This window comes from Cryptotermes secundus, unplaced genomic scaffold (assembly GCF_002891405.2).
Source record: "Cryptotermes secundus unplaced genomic scaffold, Csec_1.0 scaffold44, whole genome shotgun sequence".
In the NCBI taxonomy this organism is placed as follows: domain Eukaryota; kingdom Metazoa; phylum Arthropoda; class Insecta; order Blattodea; family Kalotermitidae; genus Cryptotermes; species Cryptotermes secundus.
In genome coordinates, this window is record NW_019740383.1 from 334,174 (window position 1) to 353,314 (window position 19,141).

At 36.9% G+C, this 19,141-nt stretch overlaps 2 protein-coding genes across 3 annotated transcripts in view; one reads left to right on the forward strand and one right to left on the reverse strand.

Annotated features, from left to right (window-relative positions):
• Positions 1–234: 234 nt before the first annotated feature.
• On the forward strand, positions 235–10,112 carry LOC111872286 (centromere protein J). The gene is made up of 8 exons (XM_023866004.2): positions 235–651; positions 736–944; positions 1,163–1,840; positions 2,578–3,870; positions 5,094–5,249; positions 7,379–8,454; positions 9,372–9,570; positions 9,966–10,112. The coding sequence occupies exons 1-8, from the start codon at positions 480–482 to the stop codon at positions 10,101–10,103; spliced, it is 3,921 nt and encodes a 1,306-aa protein (XP_023721772.1). The 5' UTR covers positions 235–479; the 3' UTR covers positions 10,104–10,112.
• A 50-nt stretch (positions 10,113–10,162) lies between these two features.
• The window catches only part of LOC111872288 (39S ribosomal protein L44, mitochondrial), a 13,486-nt gene continuing 4,507 nt past the window's right edge, over positions 10,163–19,141 (reverse strand). For both annotated transcript variants that reach the window (XM_023866006.2, XM_023866007.2), the window contains exons 3-6: positions 15,851–16,108; positions 14,838–14,922; positions 13,054–13,357; positions 10,163–10,520 (exon numbers count right to left, since the gene is read on the reverse strand). In XM_023866006.2, the coding sequence (XP_023721774.1) occupies positions 10,324–10,520; positions 13,054–13,357; positions 14,838–14,922; positions 15,851–16,108 (844 nt within the window). In that variant the 3' untranslated portion in view covers positions 10,163–10,323. The remainder of the gene's footprint in view (positions 10,521–13,053; positions 13,358–14,837; positions 14,923–15,850; positions 16,109–19,141) is intronic.

Below are 19,141 nucleotides of genomic sequence, written 5' to 3' on the forward strand. Positions count from 1 at the left end.
TATTAATCTATATAAATAAAAACGTAGATGTTGGTTTGTTACCCCTCGCAGATCTCCGAAAGTTCTTCACCGATTGCTTTGAAATTTTGACACAACGTTGCATTCGAATGCGCGCGTGTTTTTATATACCTACCAGCTGTACCTGCAGTGTTTATCCGTGCTTATGTTCGTCCATATGCCGACGTTGACAACACTGAAATTATCTCGATGATCTCGATCTTCTCGATCGTTTTATGTGACCTTAAGCTTGATTTTGGCGGTTTTGTGTAAAATTTGCTTGTGGTGATATTTCTGTTGAGGTCTGTGTTAAAGCCAGTTAACATAATATAAATGATGCTTTGACAAAACGAACTTATAATATTGGTTGTATAAACGTATATACATTTTAAACTATATTTCCGGCATTTGAGTTAAGGTTAGAGCTATCATGGGTCTTAAATGAGATTTTGGCATAAACACTATTTGAATGCCAGGACAAAATGGATTTCCAACAAGATAACTATACTGGGATCATTATGCAAAAAATTGAGGAACTGAGATCATGGCAGCGTCAACAGCAAGAAAAATTGCTGCAGCAGCAGGAAGAACAGAGATTGTTACTCAGTAACGAGCAGCAGCGGATGTATGAAGTGTTTGGGCTTCAAGATATGGGTTTGTAAATATCTTAATATAAAAATCACAACCTGTCCATGGAAATGAACGTACTCTTTCTATGACTATATATTACTCTTGCAGATACATTTCATGCACAGTCTTTCAAGTCAGCTGTATTACCTCACTTCAATAAATGCCTTAATTCACCCAAGGAAAAGAATCCAGATGATGATGGTGACCAAACACCAGAAGAAGATGAGTGTAGGAATAACAGAAATGAGCTTCGTTCAGATTTATATGTAAGAAAGACAAGTGAACATACTCCAGTTACAAGTCCAACACTTCAGTCCGTATGTAATGTATTTACTTACTTTTCTGAATAGTACAATATATATACAGTACTTTAACATCTGTGTAACACATGTAATTTCTGAAGTTTCAGTGATAAATGCAGCATGGTTTGCATTTAATTTTTTTTCTTTATGCCTCTCAGTGAAAAAGACCAACTTTTATCATCTTATAAAAATGGTAGTTAATACTGAAATATTCTGTTGACTTTTCTATTTAGGTCATGAAAGACAATGCTAAAAAGACACAGACTTTGGATGATACACCTGTGGTGCCTTTAAATAAAGATTTTCATCAGTTTTTGCAAGAAAAATTGGAACAATATGGTTGTGGGGATAATAATCATATTGAAGATATGCAACAGAAGCCAAAAAGGAAGTTTCTAAGGAAGGGAGAAGGTCTTGCAAGATTCCGTATGAAGCCAACTTTGCTTCAACCTCAGGAACAGAGCACTGGTAAAGGTAATGTCAAGAGAACTTTAATTACAAACCAGCCAAATAGCAGTGTCACAAAATTGGGTAATCCAAGCAACAAGTCCAAGAAGACTGCATCTTCTTCAGTGACAGGCAGTAACAGGAGTAATGTAAAAAAGAAGCAGTCCAAAAACTGTGTTGGAAGTGATAAAAGTCATACAGCTGGATTGTCAAAGACTTCAAAATCTCAGTACCCAAAAAGTGCAGTGCCAAAGTTAACTCTAAAAAGAAAAGAAACATCCCCATCAGTTCCTACATGGGCAAATATTCTGCAACAGCAAAAACATTCGAGTCAAAATCTGCAGTCACAGGATGGTGATTCCAAAGTCCAGCATAGGATTGATTTGCCGCAGAATGGCCCTATGAATGATTCTATAGAAGTTTCATTTCTGGAAAAAGTTAATGATGCTGATAAAAAAAATAAGGTAAGTGACCGGGATGTGTTCACAAGACTTGTAGAATGTAATGCAGTAATGAAGTTCAAAAGTATGGTATCTCAATTCTGCATTAGTATATACATACAGGGAAGTCATCTGAGGGCATCACTCAGTCACTAGCAGAACAGGCATCTAAGGGATTTTCCAGGGGAATGTTCATATAGCACCATTTTCATCCAGTTTCTCATTAAACGCATGGTGTTTTGATTCATTTCTTTTCTCTTCCCTTAAAGACTTTGTCTGTCCATATTGTCATGTGTATTAGTGACTAATAATGTGGGTTCTGGATTGGATGAACAGGTTTATTTACTCCTGATACTACCAGTAATTACACATAATTGTAGTACTATCACTTATTTACATACTTTCCAGTCCACTATTGCACACACACTAGGTTTCTCAGTTTCCACTTGTAATCTCCTAGCAACATATCTCAACACAAATTTGCATTTCAATAGAACCTGTGTTGGAATAAATTAAATTCACTTGGCTGAGGGTATATGCCACAACAAACTGTCATACTAAAAGGTCTGGAGAGGGATACTTTCAACATTTTTGTAGCCTTTATTAAGGAGGGGAGAAAATGATTAAAATTGTAGTTGTCAGTTAAATACATTTTCTGAAATTTCATGTAACAGTTTTACTTACCTGGTGTTTGTCTGCATCATGTTTAAACTACTCAGAGGGATCTGATATTAAAATCTGTTTAATTCTTTCATTGACAGAAAGAAGTGGAAGAATTAAAAATATTTGAGCTGCTAGAACAACATGCAGCTAATTCTAGTTTCTGCTCAACATCCTCTTTAGTTGCACGACTGATGGATGGTTCTATAAATTCAACACCGGTGAAGAATTACCCACTTAGGACAACTCATAATCACCAAAATGAGAAACTTACAGCGTCGCTACTTCACCCACATTCTCAAAACAGCCACAGTAACCAAGAGCAAATGTTGGCAGGCAGTCATCAATTTCAAAATGAAAATACCATTTGTGAGTACCTTCCTTATGGCTTGGATAATGCAGACAGTGAAAGTCTGACTAATAAAGGTCTGGCTAATGATCGTCTCAAATTTGGTGTGTACGAAGAGAATAAAAGTTGTGTTTCAAAATTAACTATAAGCAGCAGTAATCACTGGGAATCAAGTGGTGGACAGACAAGTCTGAACACATCCAGCAGCAGTATAGGAGTGACCACTGGTGTTAACTCACCTTGTAATAAACACTTACATGTTAGGTTTGCAGAGACAAATGAATATAAATCTGTAAGTGATGTTGATACATCCTTTTCTTCACAGGGAGATTCAACCATAAACATAAAATATAGGGATAACTGCGAAAATCAAAAACTGGAAACTATGAACTATGAAAAAAGAACAGATGCTAAGCATTTCCGAGATGACCAGGCCTGGAGTGATGACTGTAGCTGCACTAGCAGTGAAGAGAGCAGCTCACCTGACCCTTCGCTAAGTACTAAGTGTCAGACACTAACTGCAACCCATAGTCCCAAGCCATCAACTCCACACCAAACAGTAAAGCCACAGTATCAGGTGTGCAGTACAGAAAGGAGCACTGACAGATTTCCAGAGGATGTGGACAAATTGTCACATGGTTTTCTAAACAACTGTGCTGATAATGTTTCTCATACCGATGATCACGACCAGACTGACTTTGGAGTGACAACCCAAAGTAACAGCAATAGTGAGATCACATTCAAAAGTGCTTTGCTGCGGACTCGGTTGGAAGAGCTTGAAAAGGAGATTCAGATTTTTCGCAAAGAGAATACTAGTTTGCGGAAGATACAAAAGAAACACGAAGAGGAGTTACTGAGCTTTAATAAGGAGAGAAAGGAGCTAGAGAAGAAGATGAATGAAGAGAAGGAGAAAATTCAATCATTCCTTCAGGAGGAAAGGAAAAAACTAAACAAAGAGAGATCAGTATTTGAGAAATATTGTAAGGATCTAAGGAATCAGCCTACGAAGCAGGAGAGGGAGGAAATACAAGCCTTAAAGCAACAGGTATTATATATAAGCATTAAGTAATGTGCAAAAATTGAATTGGGACATTACTTATTATAATCTGATACACAATTTTCAACCCTTTCACTGTAACAGTTTTTTTTAAAGAACGTCCTTTCAGAATGCTGCCATGATGAAATGTAATTTCAGTTTTTGAAAATCCACAAACAGGTTTAATTGTTGATAGATGGCAGGAGACATATTTCTTTCACTCTTATTAAACAGAAAACAAATCCAGACCATAGAAATCAGTGTGATTTGAAGCACAATATCTCATGCACAAATTGGGAAGGATTATGATCATAACTCTTTTCCCATTGTTACAATAAATTAAAAACAGGGCTTTTGTAGTCCCACTTTTAATCTGAAACCTCGTTTGTCTCATCTTTCAAGGTAAATGTTTTATATGCTTGGGAATGTCAAGTAAAATGTCATGAGAAACCCAAACCCACCAAACATATCAGGGGTTCTGAATTTGCAAATCTTGCATTTCATCAACAACAAGCAGAAGTATCCATTCTTTGCCTAGGGTATAGTTGCTTTCCTTGTCAGTATCACTCCATGATTTTAGTCCGCAAGTGAACTATACCGACCGCCGCTTGTTGGCGAAGTGTAGTATCACAGTAATAACTAAAGCTTTAAACAAAGAATAGCATAAACTGAAAAATTAAAGCCTGCTCATATAATTTTAAAAAACTGAGAATGAATATTTGAGCTTCATTGAGAATATTTACCACAATACTTGCACATTGCTGTCATATATAATTTCAAACATATGGTGTAAAGTCGCAGTATCTTTGGTTATTCGCTAAACTAGGGTACAAAAGACCTCAGTCAGGACTGCTGGTCTGTAGGCCAGGACCTCCCAGATATGACGTGGAAGTGTGTCCCACACAACAGTACATTTGGTTTCAATGGTTAACACCCAGTTTGTGTGTGAGTTCCCAGGGATAAGCTATCCTGAGGTTTCTCTGTGGCTTTCTTTAGACCCTCCAGGCAGTCGGTGGGAAATTACTTAATAGCAGGCCATTATCACTTTCTTCCGCACCCTTTCCATTTCATTTTTCATTAATCACATTATTCAATAATACATATATAACCTATGTGATTGAAAAATCGTTGTTAAATAACCTAAAAATCATGATCAGAGGATTGACATATCATAATAATGGAATTTATGTTATATGAATGTTTTACTCTTAGTGTACTTTGTATGTTTGCAGCTGGCAGACTTACAAGAAGAGATGCACAAGAAAGACAGCAGGTGGAGTGCCACTCAAGTTCGTACAAGGGATCGGCTGAAGCAACTTGAACAGGAAAATACACAGCTTAAGAATGAAATTGAAAAACTCAAAAAAGAAAAAAGTCAAGCAAAAATGGTTAGAATCTCAATGCAATATTTTGCAAACAGCAACCTTTCTTTTATTTGCAAATGTAGATTACACTTTAAAGTACAAAACTTTTCCAAAAGAGTACTGTCTTCTGGGACACAATACTGCGTAGTCCAGTAGAAGTCCATGCAGTATCTTGGAATAATGTACTGCCTCCTTAGCATGAGCTAAGCAAGCAACAAGCAAGAAGCAGGCAGCAAACAGAGCAGGCTTGCTGCCTGCTGTAAAGACTTCTACTAGATTGTTTTGGAGGCTGATTCTGCTTTCATCATCAGGTAAAAGCATTCTTGCTCTCTTTAGTCATTAGATGGAACTTATCTCACATTCAGGGACACAAATTATCTCCATCTAATGGATCCAACAGAGTAGGTTCCAACTTTTACCTGATGATGGAAGCAAAGGAAGCTTGCAAAACATTCTCTTCAAACAGAACTGAGAATGTCCATAATGTGTCAGTTTAATCACCAGATGTCTCCACTATATGCACAGAGACATTATAAACTGTCATCCTCTGGTTCTCGTGCTGCATTATACAGGGTGTCCCAGGAGGAATGTGCCAAACTTCGGGAGGGTGTTCCTTATGTTAAAGTATGCCGATATAACCCAAAACACCTATGTCCAAAGTTGAACGGTTACGGAGATAATGGCCCAAGAAAAGTGTGGTCTTCTGGCAGGTCCAAGCACTGTACCTCGCTGTACCTCTCAGCTGAGAGCCCTTATCTATGTTTGTCCTTGAGTGCGATGATACTCCCTAGCCGTGCTTATGTAGTTGGCTCATACCAGAACGCGCAGTCAGCACGTTACGTCATCGCTCGCCAGTCATGTGTTATGTATACTGCTTGGAAACCTAAGGACAATTATGACATGGCGAGCGAGTATTTTGTACTTCAATTTTATGGCTTTCCGTCACTCACAAGTTGGTTTGATGTTACGTACATTATTAACATTACAGAATCCACATATTCCTGCCAGTTTTAATATGTATTTTGTAATCAACAAGTGTGTAACCCCGGTCAAAGTTTGACACTTCTCGGGCCATTATCTCCGTAACCGTTCAACTTTGGACATAGGTGTTTTGGGTTATATCGGCATACTTTAACATAAGGAACACCCTCCCGAAGTTTGGCACATTCCTCCTGGGACACCCTGTATATATCAATATTTTTATTTTTCTAGAGAGAATCACTATTACTAGTATCACCATTGGGGGGGGATACTTTTTTAATATTTCTGACAACTAGATCTTTAAAATAATGAAAATCATCGGAATGGCTACATCTTGGCACCCACCCTCTTCTCCTTTATTGTACATCTTTCATTCAGATTTTCAGCTGTGTTGAAAAATTAACAACACAGAGCAGAGACCTCCTTCAGAACCTGATATTCACTCAACTACTTAAGAAATCCCCCCCATTTATGGAACCTGAGGGTTCATTACCATGTTCCCAAATTCCCTCACTGGACTGTATTCTGAGTCAGATAAATCTAGTCCTCATACACCCTATTTCACTACAGTAATAATCCTACCACTTATACCTGGGTCTCCAAAGTGGTTTCTTTGCTTCAGGTTTTATGACTAACTTTTGAATCTGTTTCCCAGCTGTCCCTTGTGTGCTGCATATGGACCCATATGATGAACAGTATATCAGGTAGTAATAAAAACTAAGAACATAAGTTAAACTAAAATATTTACCCCATGTCAGTCTCTGTCATTGCCTCATTTTCAGTAAAACTGTGTACATAAAAAAGGTGAAGTTGTCCCAGTGCTTAATTAATTATTACACCATGAAGACATGGGAGAATGAAGGTAAAGTGCCACAATTCTCTACCTCAGCACTAGATGGAGGTGAACAGTCAGCTTCAAGCCCTGAGGAATGAGCCCCAGAACCCATTGGATAGGAGGCTGGGTGGGCCCCAGAGCTGGTCTGGACACTGTAGAGAAGAGAAAAATCTCTTGCCCTTGCCAGGAATTAAACCCCAGCCCATAGCCCATTACTATACTGAGCTATCCTGGCTTCTTTATGTGAAAGAAAGTGAAGGTGCTGTATGAAAAACGAGCCCTGTGTGACTATCCACCATCTTGGCATATTTGTAATGTAAGTTCTCTTCTTCTGCAGGTGAAATCCAGCACAACAACAAAAAGTCGTGGAGTGTCTACAACAAGGATGCTTCATGCTATCAATGATCATATCGCAAAAATGAAACCCAATGATTTGGAAGATTCTGTTATAGTCCATGATGTTGTGCCTACAAAGAAGATACCAATGTCTGTTCTTCAACAACAAAACAGTCTCAGACACAAACAAACTAAAGTCAAACACAATAATGATACCGAGATTAATGAATGGGGAGATATATGCAACAAAGCATACCAGACATATCTAAACATTCCATATCTTAACCCTCAACCTTCTACAGACGAATTGCTTGGAGTTAAAGAAGACAAAACTTCAGAGACTATTGGTGTAAACTGTAGAGCCGCAAACAATTCCAGTCAGGTCAACAAAGATACAGTTAAAAATGAACTTACAAATCATCACACTTCTTTAGATTGTGTTTCGTATTCATCCGAAGAGGAAGATACTGAGGGAAACACTGGGACTTCACCACATGTGGCACTCGACAATAAGAGAATTCACATGGCCGTTTATGATGCATTTTATAATACCAATCCAATATTTAACAGAGAAGTATACCCTGAAACAGGCAGTATTTCCAAAAATTTTCCTTCACAGCAGCTCTTACGAAATGGTGAAAATGGTGGGGAAGATACTAGAGTTAGTGAGAACAAGTATGAACAAAGTACAACAAGTGGGGATTCAGAAGTGATTTACAACTCAAATCATCTAATTAGAACAGATCTTCAGAAAGAGAATGTATCACTTCCTTCATCAGCACAGGATTCTAATATACCATCACAGCAGTCTATGATACAAGAAACACAAAATTCTAGCACAGTATCAAAACCATCTTCAAATAGGGAGAAAGTCTATTCAGATGGAAGAAAAGAAATTTTGTATCCAAATGGTAACCTAAAGAAGATATCAGCTGATGGATCTCTCACTAAGATGATCTACTACAATGGGGATGTGAAGGAGACACTCAGTGATGGAACGGTGAAATACTTCTATGCTGAAACAAAGACTTGGCACACAACTTACTCAGATGGTCTGGAAATACTTGAATTTCCAGAGTAGGTATATCCAATAGTCCTTATATATGTTTATTGGTGTAGGAAGAGTGAACCTGCTATAATTAGAAGGAAAAGCTCTTTACATGCATTCAGTGACTGACTTTGTGGACATTACCCACTGTCCTAATTTTTGTTTAAAACATTGCAGTCTCTGAACATCACTTTAAATACGAATTAAGACCACAGATAATGTCCACAAAATCAGTCACTGTATTAATATACCCCTGTCTTAGGTTTTCTTTACATGCTTACTTATTTAAGCAGTACAAAGTAATGCATAGCATTTACTAATAATCCACTGAAGATGAATAATGAACTTGATCTGTGATCACAGGGAAAGGCCAAAGAGGTACCACTCTTTCCATCCCTTTTAAGTTTCATGCAAACCAGAACTTTGACACATTTGGTATGTATGCCTGTTAGTCACTATTACTACACTGGTATAAATGGAATGGTGGTAACTAGTAGTAAAATATACTGCTAGCCACTTCTTGTTGCTTTCACAGTAAAATTTTTAGTCAAGAAAATCAGGTTGACTCTTCAATACACAAAAGAAAATCAGCCTCTACACAGGTTAATAATCTATATAAAATTTCATACACTTTGCTGTAAAGATTTTTCATAGTTCAGAACAGTTCTAAGTGAACCATGTTTTCATTTTCATTTTTAAACAGAAATTACCTTAAATTTCCATATTTTCTTACATTTATCTCATAAAATAATCTCTGTGCCAAATCAGTGGACATTAATATTGTTTTGAGAAATTTAAACACTTTAAATTCAGAAAGCAGTCTTGTGGGATTTGGCACNTAAATTCAGACTGGAAATTTAACCCATAACTTCTTATGTTTATGTAGTTTTTAGTTATACTTATACACTCTGGATAACTGCTAATGTCTTATCTTCACCATCATCAGTGGTCAAATAGAGCGCCGTCAGAAAGATGGAACAAAAGAAATGACATATCCCAACGCTACAGTAAGGACATGTTTTCCTGATGGCCATGAGGAGTGGGTTTTCCAAGATGGTGTGGTGGTTAAAGTAGACTCTCAGCGTGGTGAGAAGGTTTTACTTCTGCCCAATGGACAAAGGGAAGTGCAGACCAAGGAACATATGGTAAGACTATTCTGGAATTTGTTCTAACTGCTGCTTTGTGCAAGGAATCACCCTTACAAATTCTATACATGAAATGACATGTTTGTTACAAGATTTATTTTCTTAAATCCCATTTCCAAATATTAGGATGGGTTAATTTCAAGTCACCCCCCACCCATTTTATTTTTTAAGTTCCCATTCGTTGCTTGATGTTGGACAGTCACAATCAGTACCAGACAGTTAACTATGTACCCACCAAGCTTCCTTTTATTATTATTTATTTATTTTTCTGCACCCTATAACCCCCACCAAGAAAACAAAATCTATAAATACTTTCCAGTCACAAGCCTTGAAATTTTATCTTTGTGTTATACTCAATTACAAATACAATTATTTTTGGTCTATCCTCATTTTAGCGCCGTGAGTACCCAGATGGCACTGTCAAGACTGTCTATCCAGATGGAATTCAGGAAACAAGATATGCAAATGGAAGAATCAGAGTGAAGGATAAATATGGAAATCTGATCATGGATTCAATAATGCAAAGACTGTAGCAAACTAATATCATGTATTATAATTAAATTGAAAATGTGGTCCTTAAAAAAGTATTAACTAAATTGTATGTTCAAATTTATTTGCAATAAGATATATTTAATTTGTAATATAACATTTGACACAGCTGTTACATGGAAGAATGCGTGTAACTACTGTTTTAAATGAAAAAGAATGACACATCATCTTGCCATCTAAAAGTGGTAACTGCAATGATTCCTATTAACAATGAACAACATTTTCCATTTTTGCACTGCTCCAGTCATTGATGCTTACATTCCGCTTTGATTCATCATCTGACATAGCACCAACATCCATTGTGAATGGAATAGGTTTCATATTCTCTGTTGTATGGAACAGACGTTTTAAAGCATCATGTGCTGCCATTTCAATTGCAATGGAAATGGATTCACCATAACCTGAAACAAACATTCAAAAGGATAAAGTACACAAACATAAACACAAAAATGTCCTTAAATTGAACATTACAGTAGAACCATGATTTAATGATCCCTAGTCCCACCTGTGTGTGATGTAGCATGCCCCAACTTGGACGGGAGAAGTAGTGCTGTTGTCAAATAATTTAAACTTCAGGTGTTGAAGAATGCACTCACAAGCTTGTGGTGTACGAGTATGTGTGTCTAGTGGAACAGTGCTCACAAATAAAACACAACTAGCAATGTGCCTGGCCAACACATGACTGATGGACAGTCTATTTTGAGGCAGAAATCACTGATGTCGGTGCTGACCAGTACTGTTTTAAAGCAGACAGAGATGAATGCTGATAAAGGGGATTTGTAAATCACAGCTGGACTATGATGCAGTGACCCCTAAACTATGTTTGACAGATTTCATTATAATCATAGGTTTAAAGCAGATTTATATTAATATTGCAAGACCACAGGCACTCTTTATTCTTCATTAAACATTTGTCATATTCTAAGGAGCTTAAATTGCATAGTCTACCACTGCTGCCATCCAGAGGTGAATTCTGTTCATCTTTGGAAAGTCTTATTTTAATTGAACTCTTCAGGAACTGAAGTATTTGTATAGCCTGTCAGTGCTCAAAAAATTTTCCCCTACCACTATGTAGTTGTTTTGTGTAGCAATCTGAAATGGCAGATACATCTGATACAAATAGTCAATCTCTGGCCTTGATACCCGAACAGCAATATGCACAAAATATGGATGTCACTGATTTAATATTTCACAAAACAGGGTTATTTTAGGGCATGGTACCAGTTGCAGACATATTTCTTCAAAGAATCTGGAAGATCAGATGATGAATTTTGTAGATCATTTTTCACAATCCATAAACCAGTCTGAGGCCACTAGTTAGTAAATCTAGCATGATTCATGAGCATTAGGGTTGTGGTTGTATAATGAAATTACTTGTTTGAGAAATGTTTGTAAGTATGTAACAGAAGTTAATGCACATATTTTCAGGAGACAAATTTTTAACAAGACTCCTCCTTCCTACACCTCGCATCCACTAGCAAAATCTTCGAAGTAGTTCATATTATTTAATGTTACCCACAAAAACTGACCTTTAAAGGTGCAATAACAATTGAATTTTATAACTGCATCTTTCACTGTTGTATAAAACTGATTTATATAATATGTGAGGTTTTTATCGTGGTGAAGATTAATATGTTCTGGGTTATAACACCAGAGGAACATACTGCCTCCATCTTTACCATAGAAGCTGAAGGCATATGTTCCTGTGAAATGTCAACACCCACCTACAAAACGACATGGTATCATAACCCAGGATACAAGACTCAGGAAGTATGTTCCTCTAAAAATTTGGTACCTACCAACAAACTATAGAATATCATAACCTACAAGACCACAATTTGTGGACTATAATGAATGACAGAGTATATTCACTGCCATACATTCAAGTTGTATTTACAATTGGTATACTTAAACTATAAGCTAAAATCATAACACACTGTAAAGAAATTATATTTATTCTATACATGAATAATTTATTAAAACTTTTAATTCCCATATGCTTGTAGTTTTCTTCCCAACCCCACTGAATCTGGCACAGTCTTCAGTGTGAAGACTAGTCTTGTTATCCTACAAAAATGTTTACTTATACGGGGGAATTTCATGACCACCTGGGCAACTGTTTCCCAAAAACCTTATTCTATGGTATATAATATGATTAATTCTCTGGTATTTGAACACAGTGACACCTGCCTTAATCCAATCCATATCACCAAACTTATTTTCAATACCCATTTTAATTGCCCTTTACTTTCCAAAAGGTTCCCCAATAAAATTCTGTAACATTTCTTTTTTCTACCACCAAATATCTATGTTCAACCCTTCATAACCTACTTGGTTTAATCACCTACTGGGAGACATGAAATTTATTTCATAATTTTCTCCATTATACTACTACAGCCATCTTTTCTCCTCAGAATTTTTTGTAATAATTTAAGTTTATATTCTTTCCTGAAGGCAAGACACAACTGTTTATTTACATTTACACACGTGTGTGTGTGTGTGCGCGCGCATGCGTGTATAACACACGCAGTCACAGGAGCAAGGCACAACACAAAGCACGATACACACAAGAAAGTAGGAAGAATACTCCGATAGAAGAAGATAGGTATGACTCGCGTATTGAAATAGGACATAAGGATGACAAATCCTGAACAGTTTTAATATCTTTAATATTTAAAATTTATCAATATATATGATGAATATATATTTTAGTATGAAGACAACAGGGCATGCAATGAAGTAGTTCGATGTACATCGAAAAGCACCTGAAGATGGCACTTTTGTGCTGAAACGTGTAGTGTAAGAGAGAAGAGTAAGGTGAATAAACGTATGCACTGTAAGACGGTCAGAATAAATCATGGACACTGATTTCTAACTAGTGCCTTAGGTAATGCTTAACTTTTGCTTTCCCAACAATCACACAGTTAAACTTACCTATGCTTAAAAACTCTTTATCTGAGTAGAGAGCAACTTGGTAAGAGGCAAGTACTGTGTTACTCCCACTTTCACCGATGACCCTTGGCTCTGGCTCACCCCTGCCATCACGTTTCAATATGTCTGTAAGAGTTGTTATGGGATCCTTAATTTCCCAGAACTCATTCACATCTCTTCCTGCTAGTTGTGTAAGAAGGAAGTCACGGACAAACTCTCTAGCCCTGTCTTCTCCAGAGCTCTCTGCAAGTGCTCCAACTACAGCTTTCAATGTTGTTGCAAGAGTAACTTCTTCAACAGGAAAATCCTGTAAAATCACAGATGAAAAAAGACCCCAGCTCTTTTATTCAAACTCTGCCTTGAATGTAGCTTCAAAATTCAAGGTGTATTATTTTCTGCTCAAAACTTAAGAAGAATGCCAACATCCATCATATGGAAAACGTGTGTTCTGGGATTATTTAATGAGTCAAAACTAGACTGGCACATTAATATCACGTCAGTAAATTACGGTCACCACTTACTTCCTCCTTCATTCTACAGTCCTCTAAGAACCTTGGCTGCCTTCACTACAAATGACCATTTTCTATTATTTGCCCTCTCCCTCCAACTCTTCACTATCAGCTCCCATACATCATTTTCTGCATCTTCCAGCCATCTCAATCTCCCACTTCTCTTCTACCCTCTATCTTCCTTGCAAAAATTTTCTTAGATGCTCTTTTTTGATACATTCCAACCACACGCTCAACAACTCAAACCTTCTGCTTTCACTGTCCACTGCCAGGTCAAGAACGCAAATTGAAATAACTCAAATTAAGCAATTAAAGTTTACTATGAAATTAAAAAAAAAAGACAGAGAGAGAGACTGGCAGTGAGGATTTGAATTACATCCAGAAAATGTACTGCAGTATTTGGATATCGCTTTAACAGCCGCTGGTACCATTGCTACCATACATATTGGAAAAAGTATGGCATCGATTTCATAATATATTTGGGTGTTCTCTTTTAGGTCTACAATAGGGAGAAAACGATAAAGTTACATTATTATATCTATTATATGTAAATACATAAATGTGTATTATCATCATCATCCATTCACATTATTATATGGGTTGTTATTTTCTGGCAAAGCCTTCCCCAATTTTCTGTATCCTACTGAACCTTCCTCCTGTACCTGTGCCCGTGCTTTCCCTACCATTTTTGTCTTGGTCTCTCCACTTAGTGCTTTTATTTCCCCACTGATCATTTATGCAACTTCATTATATATATGACAGGCTGATATGTGTATAAACCCGGTCTAGAAAACCAAAATTAATGAATGGCCGTGGGGATTTGTCACACTGACCACGTGACACCCTCTATCCGCTAAAGTTTGCATTAACTTCACCGACAAGCAGTGGTCACTCAGTCAGTATAATTCACTTGTGGACTAGAGTCATGGAGTTTGTTTTTGATATATGTATAAAAATTAAGTCACATGAACAGCCACTGGGAAAATGAAGTACTAAATGGATATATAAGAGCAGGAATAGAGCACTTAAGGAAGGATACAAGTCATGAGCTATCCCAAAGAGGAAAGAACACCAATGGACGTTTACATTAATATATATTAAAGTAGAGTAGAAAGACTCATACAAAATACAAAACATTGTCTGGTGAACAAAGGATATGACTACTTTGAAATTAATCTTGCCTGACAATTAAATGGTAATCAAGAAAATACCTAATTTTATAGAAAGCAACTGTCAACCATGGTTCATGCTACATTAGACAAGTTATATTCTACTTACAGAAGAAAGAATGATGTCACTGGTTCCAAGATGTCGGGAAACATGGGCCAAAGTTTCAACTGACATCAAATGGTCAAGGATAGCACTAAAAAGAACAAACATATTGAGCTAGCACAAACATATCACACACTATAGCATCACTAAATAAACTGATAATAGGTTTTGCTGAAAAAACTTGAAACAACAATACAACACAATGTTTTGATACAAAACATATATGATTCCGTTCTGTGTACTCTGTAGGAACAGAGATAAAGCGGAAGCAATAGAATGACGATGAGGCTTCCCATGTTAAGTCCTGGGCTTGGAGCTGACCAGATCCCTTTGCTTGACTCTGAAAAGTAAAAGATTTCTGAATTTAACATATGCCAGCCCCTTTCCCCATAACCACTAGAGCTGACAATAAGCAGTGAGTTCCTCCTGTCAGCATATATCTTCATTACCATCATCACATCAGGAGAAAAATATGTATCCCAACTTGCAGAATTTTTTAATTCAAATGCAGATTCCTGCCTTTACTTTTTATGGCAGGTACGAGAACGAAGGGCCAAGGCCACGCCTAAAGGCACAAAGCATGACAACAGCAATTACATTACTGATTCTTAAATCATTTAATAATATTCTATCCACTGCAGAAGAAGTTATATTGCATCAAAGGACAGCAAAAGATGTCACGAATGGGGAGTGGAATGAGGTGGCTATGTTCTGCTTTAAGGCACTATTGAGGAATTAGTCTGAAGAGAATGAAGAAAATTATACACAAAACCCTAGTGAGGATACTCATTAATGTGGCTGCAATTTAAATTAAGTACTTCCTGAGCATATGTACAGTGCATCCCACTACAAAACCTGCTACGGAGCAACAGCTCAGAAAAGGGAAGGACATTAAATAAATTGACAAAACCTGAGGACTGATGTTGACAACTTTTCTCTTAAACAGTTCCCATTAGAAGATCACATACGCCATACCCTAAGGGGGGAAAGGGCAGGATATAAATTATTGTAATACATACCATATCCCTTCTTCTGGGAATCGAGGGAGGGCAAATCGGAGATGATGCTTTAAATATTCACTCATCAATGCCTCTCCTCTTCTAGCCAATTCTTGATTGTCCTCAAGGCTAAGCTTGGGATCTTCAATACCAACTTCCTTCTGTCTCATTTCCTCTTGCACAATGTAGGAACGGTGAGTTAAAGCACGCTGCAGTAGATCCTTCTTAAATTCTTCACCAAGCCGTTTTCCAAAAGCATACAGTTCAGATTGATAGTTCCTGGACAAAAGCACATTTCATCAGTAACAAAAAGAGTTGAAAATCAGTTACTTCCAACAATCCAGTACCATCATGCACTTCAGCTCAAATATAAACAAATGAACTGAAAGCTATATCTTTAGAATATGTGATGACTATAGTTAGGAACTGGATGTGTAAGAGACAGCATATACAAAGTACATAAAATGAATGTGTAATGGGGAGGTTATGTCTTGTCCATATGTCTGTCTCTATGTTTCATCTCCAAAATCAATGAAGTGGTTTCCTTTCATTACAAGGAACGCAAGGCAATGCTTGATATGCACAACAAAAAACAACACACCTAATATGACACAGAAATAGCAACAATTAAAAAAGACCAAGAAGATATTAAAGTACATCAACGGCATATCTTAAGAATACTATATGATCAGTCTACAGTGAATTATAATCCTTAAAAATTATTCTCTGAAGATGGCCTTGTGACGGCGAAACATGGAGTAACATAATAACAACAACAGGTATATATATTTTAATAACATTTTATACATTTAACAATCATATGAATTAAATGTGAATTAATTTTATTAATTTGTTGCATTATAGATAGAAAAAGTACATGACTATAAAAGGTACATCAACACAACAGGATGCTAAAATATAATAAAATATAATATTCCTTCCATTAATTGATTTTAACAAAATTCTCTGTGGTATCGTTTTTGCATTCATATGGGTGATAAGGTTGGATTTTCTTGTGATATCTATACTAGCAATCCCCAAATTCCCAATTCATTCCAGCAGTGATGAACTGACATAAATTTTCTATGAGTGCTCACATATACCTGGACCTTAGCTCCATTATTCCCAGAATTCATGCTCCAAGATTTCCAAAGAGCTCATTCATGGGAACTTCATATTCTCAGCTTTTATGGAAATTCTGAGAATGTTACCCTAAGGAAACAGGATAGCGCAGTCGATATAGTGACTGGCTACAGGCCAGACAACCAAGAAGTCAGAATTCAAGTCCCGGTAGGGTCAACAAATTTTCACTTCTCTATGTCGTCCAGACCGGCTTTGAGGTCCACCCAACCTCCTATACAATGGGTACTGGGGGCTCTTTCCCAGGGGTAAAGTGGCCGGGGCGTGAAGTTGACCACTCGCCTCAAACTAGTGCCAAGGTCAAGAAAATGTGGATCTATATATCCACTCCCCTATATGTCTTCATGGCGTAGTGCTTAATTAGTTAAGCACAGGAACAACTTTACATTTTTACCTTAACCTGCTGCTGTTGTTCTTGGCATGAGTAATCAAAACCAGCACTTTTTCTACAAATATGTTTGCCAGTACTGTCATGCTTGGTTTAAGCCTCAAGGCTGAATATGTAATGCACCAGCAGATGGGCTACTATTGACAAATTTCCCAATGTGCATCATCTGTCATCATCATCATCTGCTGGCACATACTGGTTGAAGAAAGACACTGACCATAACCATTTCATTATTCTGTACCAACACATCCTAATTTCCAGCATAATTTTCTCTTTCTTACTAATCAATTATATTTCTAATGTTTCAAGCACTGAATTCACATCTCATGCATCACAGTTTGGGCACATTTTGCCAAATTGCATGAAGCTTTGCATATGATAAAAAAAAGTTTCAGGGAAGAGGATGTAGTTTAATTCATAGACCCGTTCTATATTTAAATAACAAAGAAATACTTATTCATCAAATTTAAAATTTTTAGGTATTTATATAACAGAAAACTTAAGCTAGGCCACTCATATATAATACTGTTGTCAAAATTAAACAAAGCTCTTTATTTGATTAAATCCTTATAAGACTCAGTAAGTATACCCCTAAAGGCCACGCCATAGCTTAAGCTGTTAGTCGCTGGCTTTCCACCGCAGTGGCCCTGGTTTGATCCCGGGTCTGGTCAAGTGGGATATGTGGTGGACATAGTGGCGCTGGGGCAGGTTTTCTCCGAGTACTTCAGTTTCCCCTGCCAATCTTCATTCCACCAACTGCTTCACAATCACCCTCAGCTATCATCTGGGGCTGGTACAATAGGCCAGAAGTGGCCGCAGTACAAGGAACTTAGTCCCTTAGTAACTTCATTACATATATTTGAGATCTTGTGCTTCATAAAAAAGAATAAGATTTATATGACTCAATATTCCAATATTCATAAGCATAACACAAAAGGGAAACAGGATTTGTGTGTCCAAATATGCAGCACTGTTCATTGTTAAGAAAAGTGTAATTAATAGAGGAATAAAAATACATAACTTACCCCTTGAATTAAAAAGAAGAGAAAATTGTAAGGTTTTTAAAAATAAATTAAGAATTTATTTATTACAAAACTGTTTTTATCCTCTACAAGAGACTTTAGTCACAATGATAAGATGGCAGTTTGGTAACTCGAGTTAAGTCTTGATATGATACGGAAGTATATAGTTGGTCTTTGCTCTGTTATCTTCACTAAACGTGTGATGCTTTGTTTTACATCGGTGACTTGTGTTTTTGGTGGTTTAAGTATATTTGTTGCTTTATACTGAATTGCTGGGAGTTGTCATCCATGAATAGTCAGAAGAAAGCTAAGCACAAAGTACTAATAACTGGGGATAGCCATGTAAAAAAAATGTGCGGCTGAGCTTCGATTAAACCTGAGCTCTAACCAATGAAATTTTGAAAACTTCAGAAAAAGAAATAGCTACACTGGGTAGTAAGGATGTCTTGATTTTATGGGTTGGAGCAAATGACATCAGCAAAAACAACACAAAAGGAGCTATAAAGAGCTTAACATCATATTTGGAGGTACAAAGGAAGACAAATATTGTCCTAATTAATACACCACATAGACACGATCTTGTATCAACATCCTGTGTAAATAAGGAAGTAGAGAAATACAATAGGCAATTGAAAAAAATCGTTAAACTGAATACAAATGTGGAGCTGATGGAATTGAAACTCCAAAGGAAGCACTTCACTGGACATGGGCAACATCTTAATTATAGCGGTAAAGAGTTAGTCTCCAAAGAACTGGCCAAGA

Coding starts and splice junctions, on each gene's coding strand:
- LOC111872286 (XM_023866004.2), top strand. CDS start 480: ATGGATTTCCAACAAGATAACTATACTGGGATCATTATGCAAAAAATT. Junction 945..1,162: donor CAAGTCCAACACTTCAGTCC/GTATGTAATGTA, acceptor TTTTCTATTTAG/GTCATGAAAGACAATGCTAA. Junction 8,455..9,371: donor GAAATACTTGAATTTCCAGA/GTAGGTATATCC, acceptor CACCATCATCAG/TGGTCAAATAGAGCGCCGTC.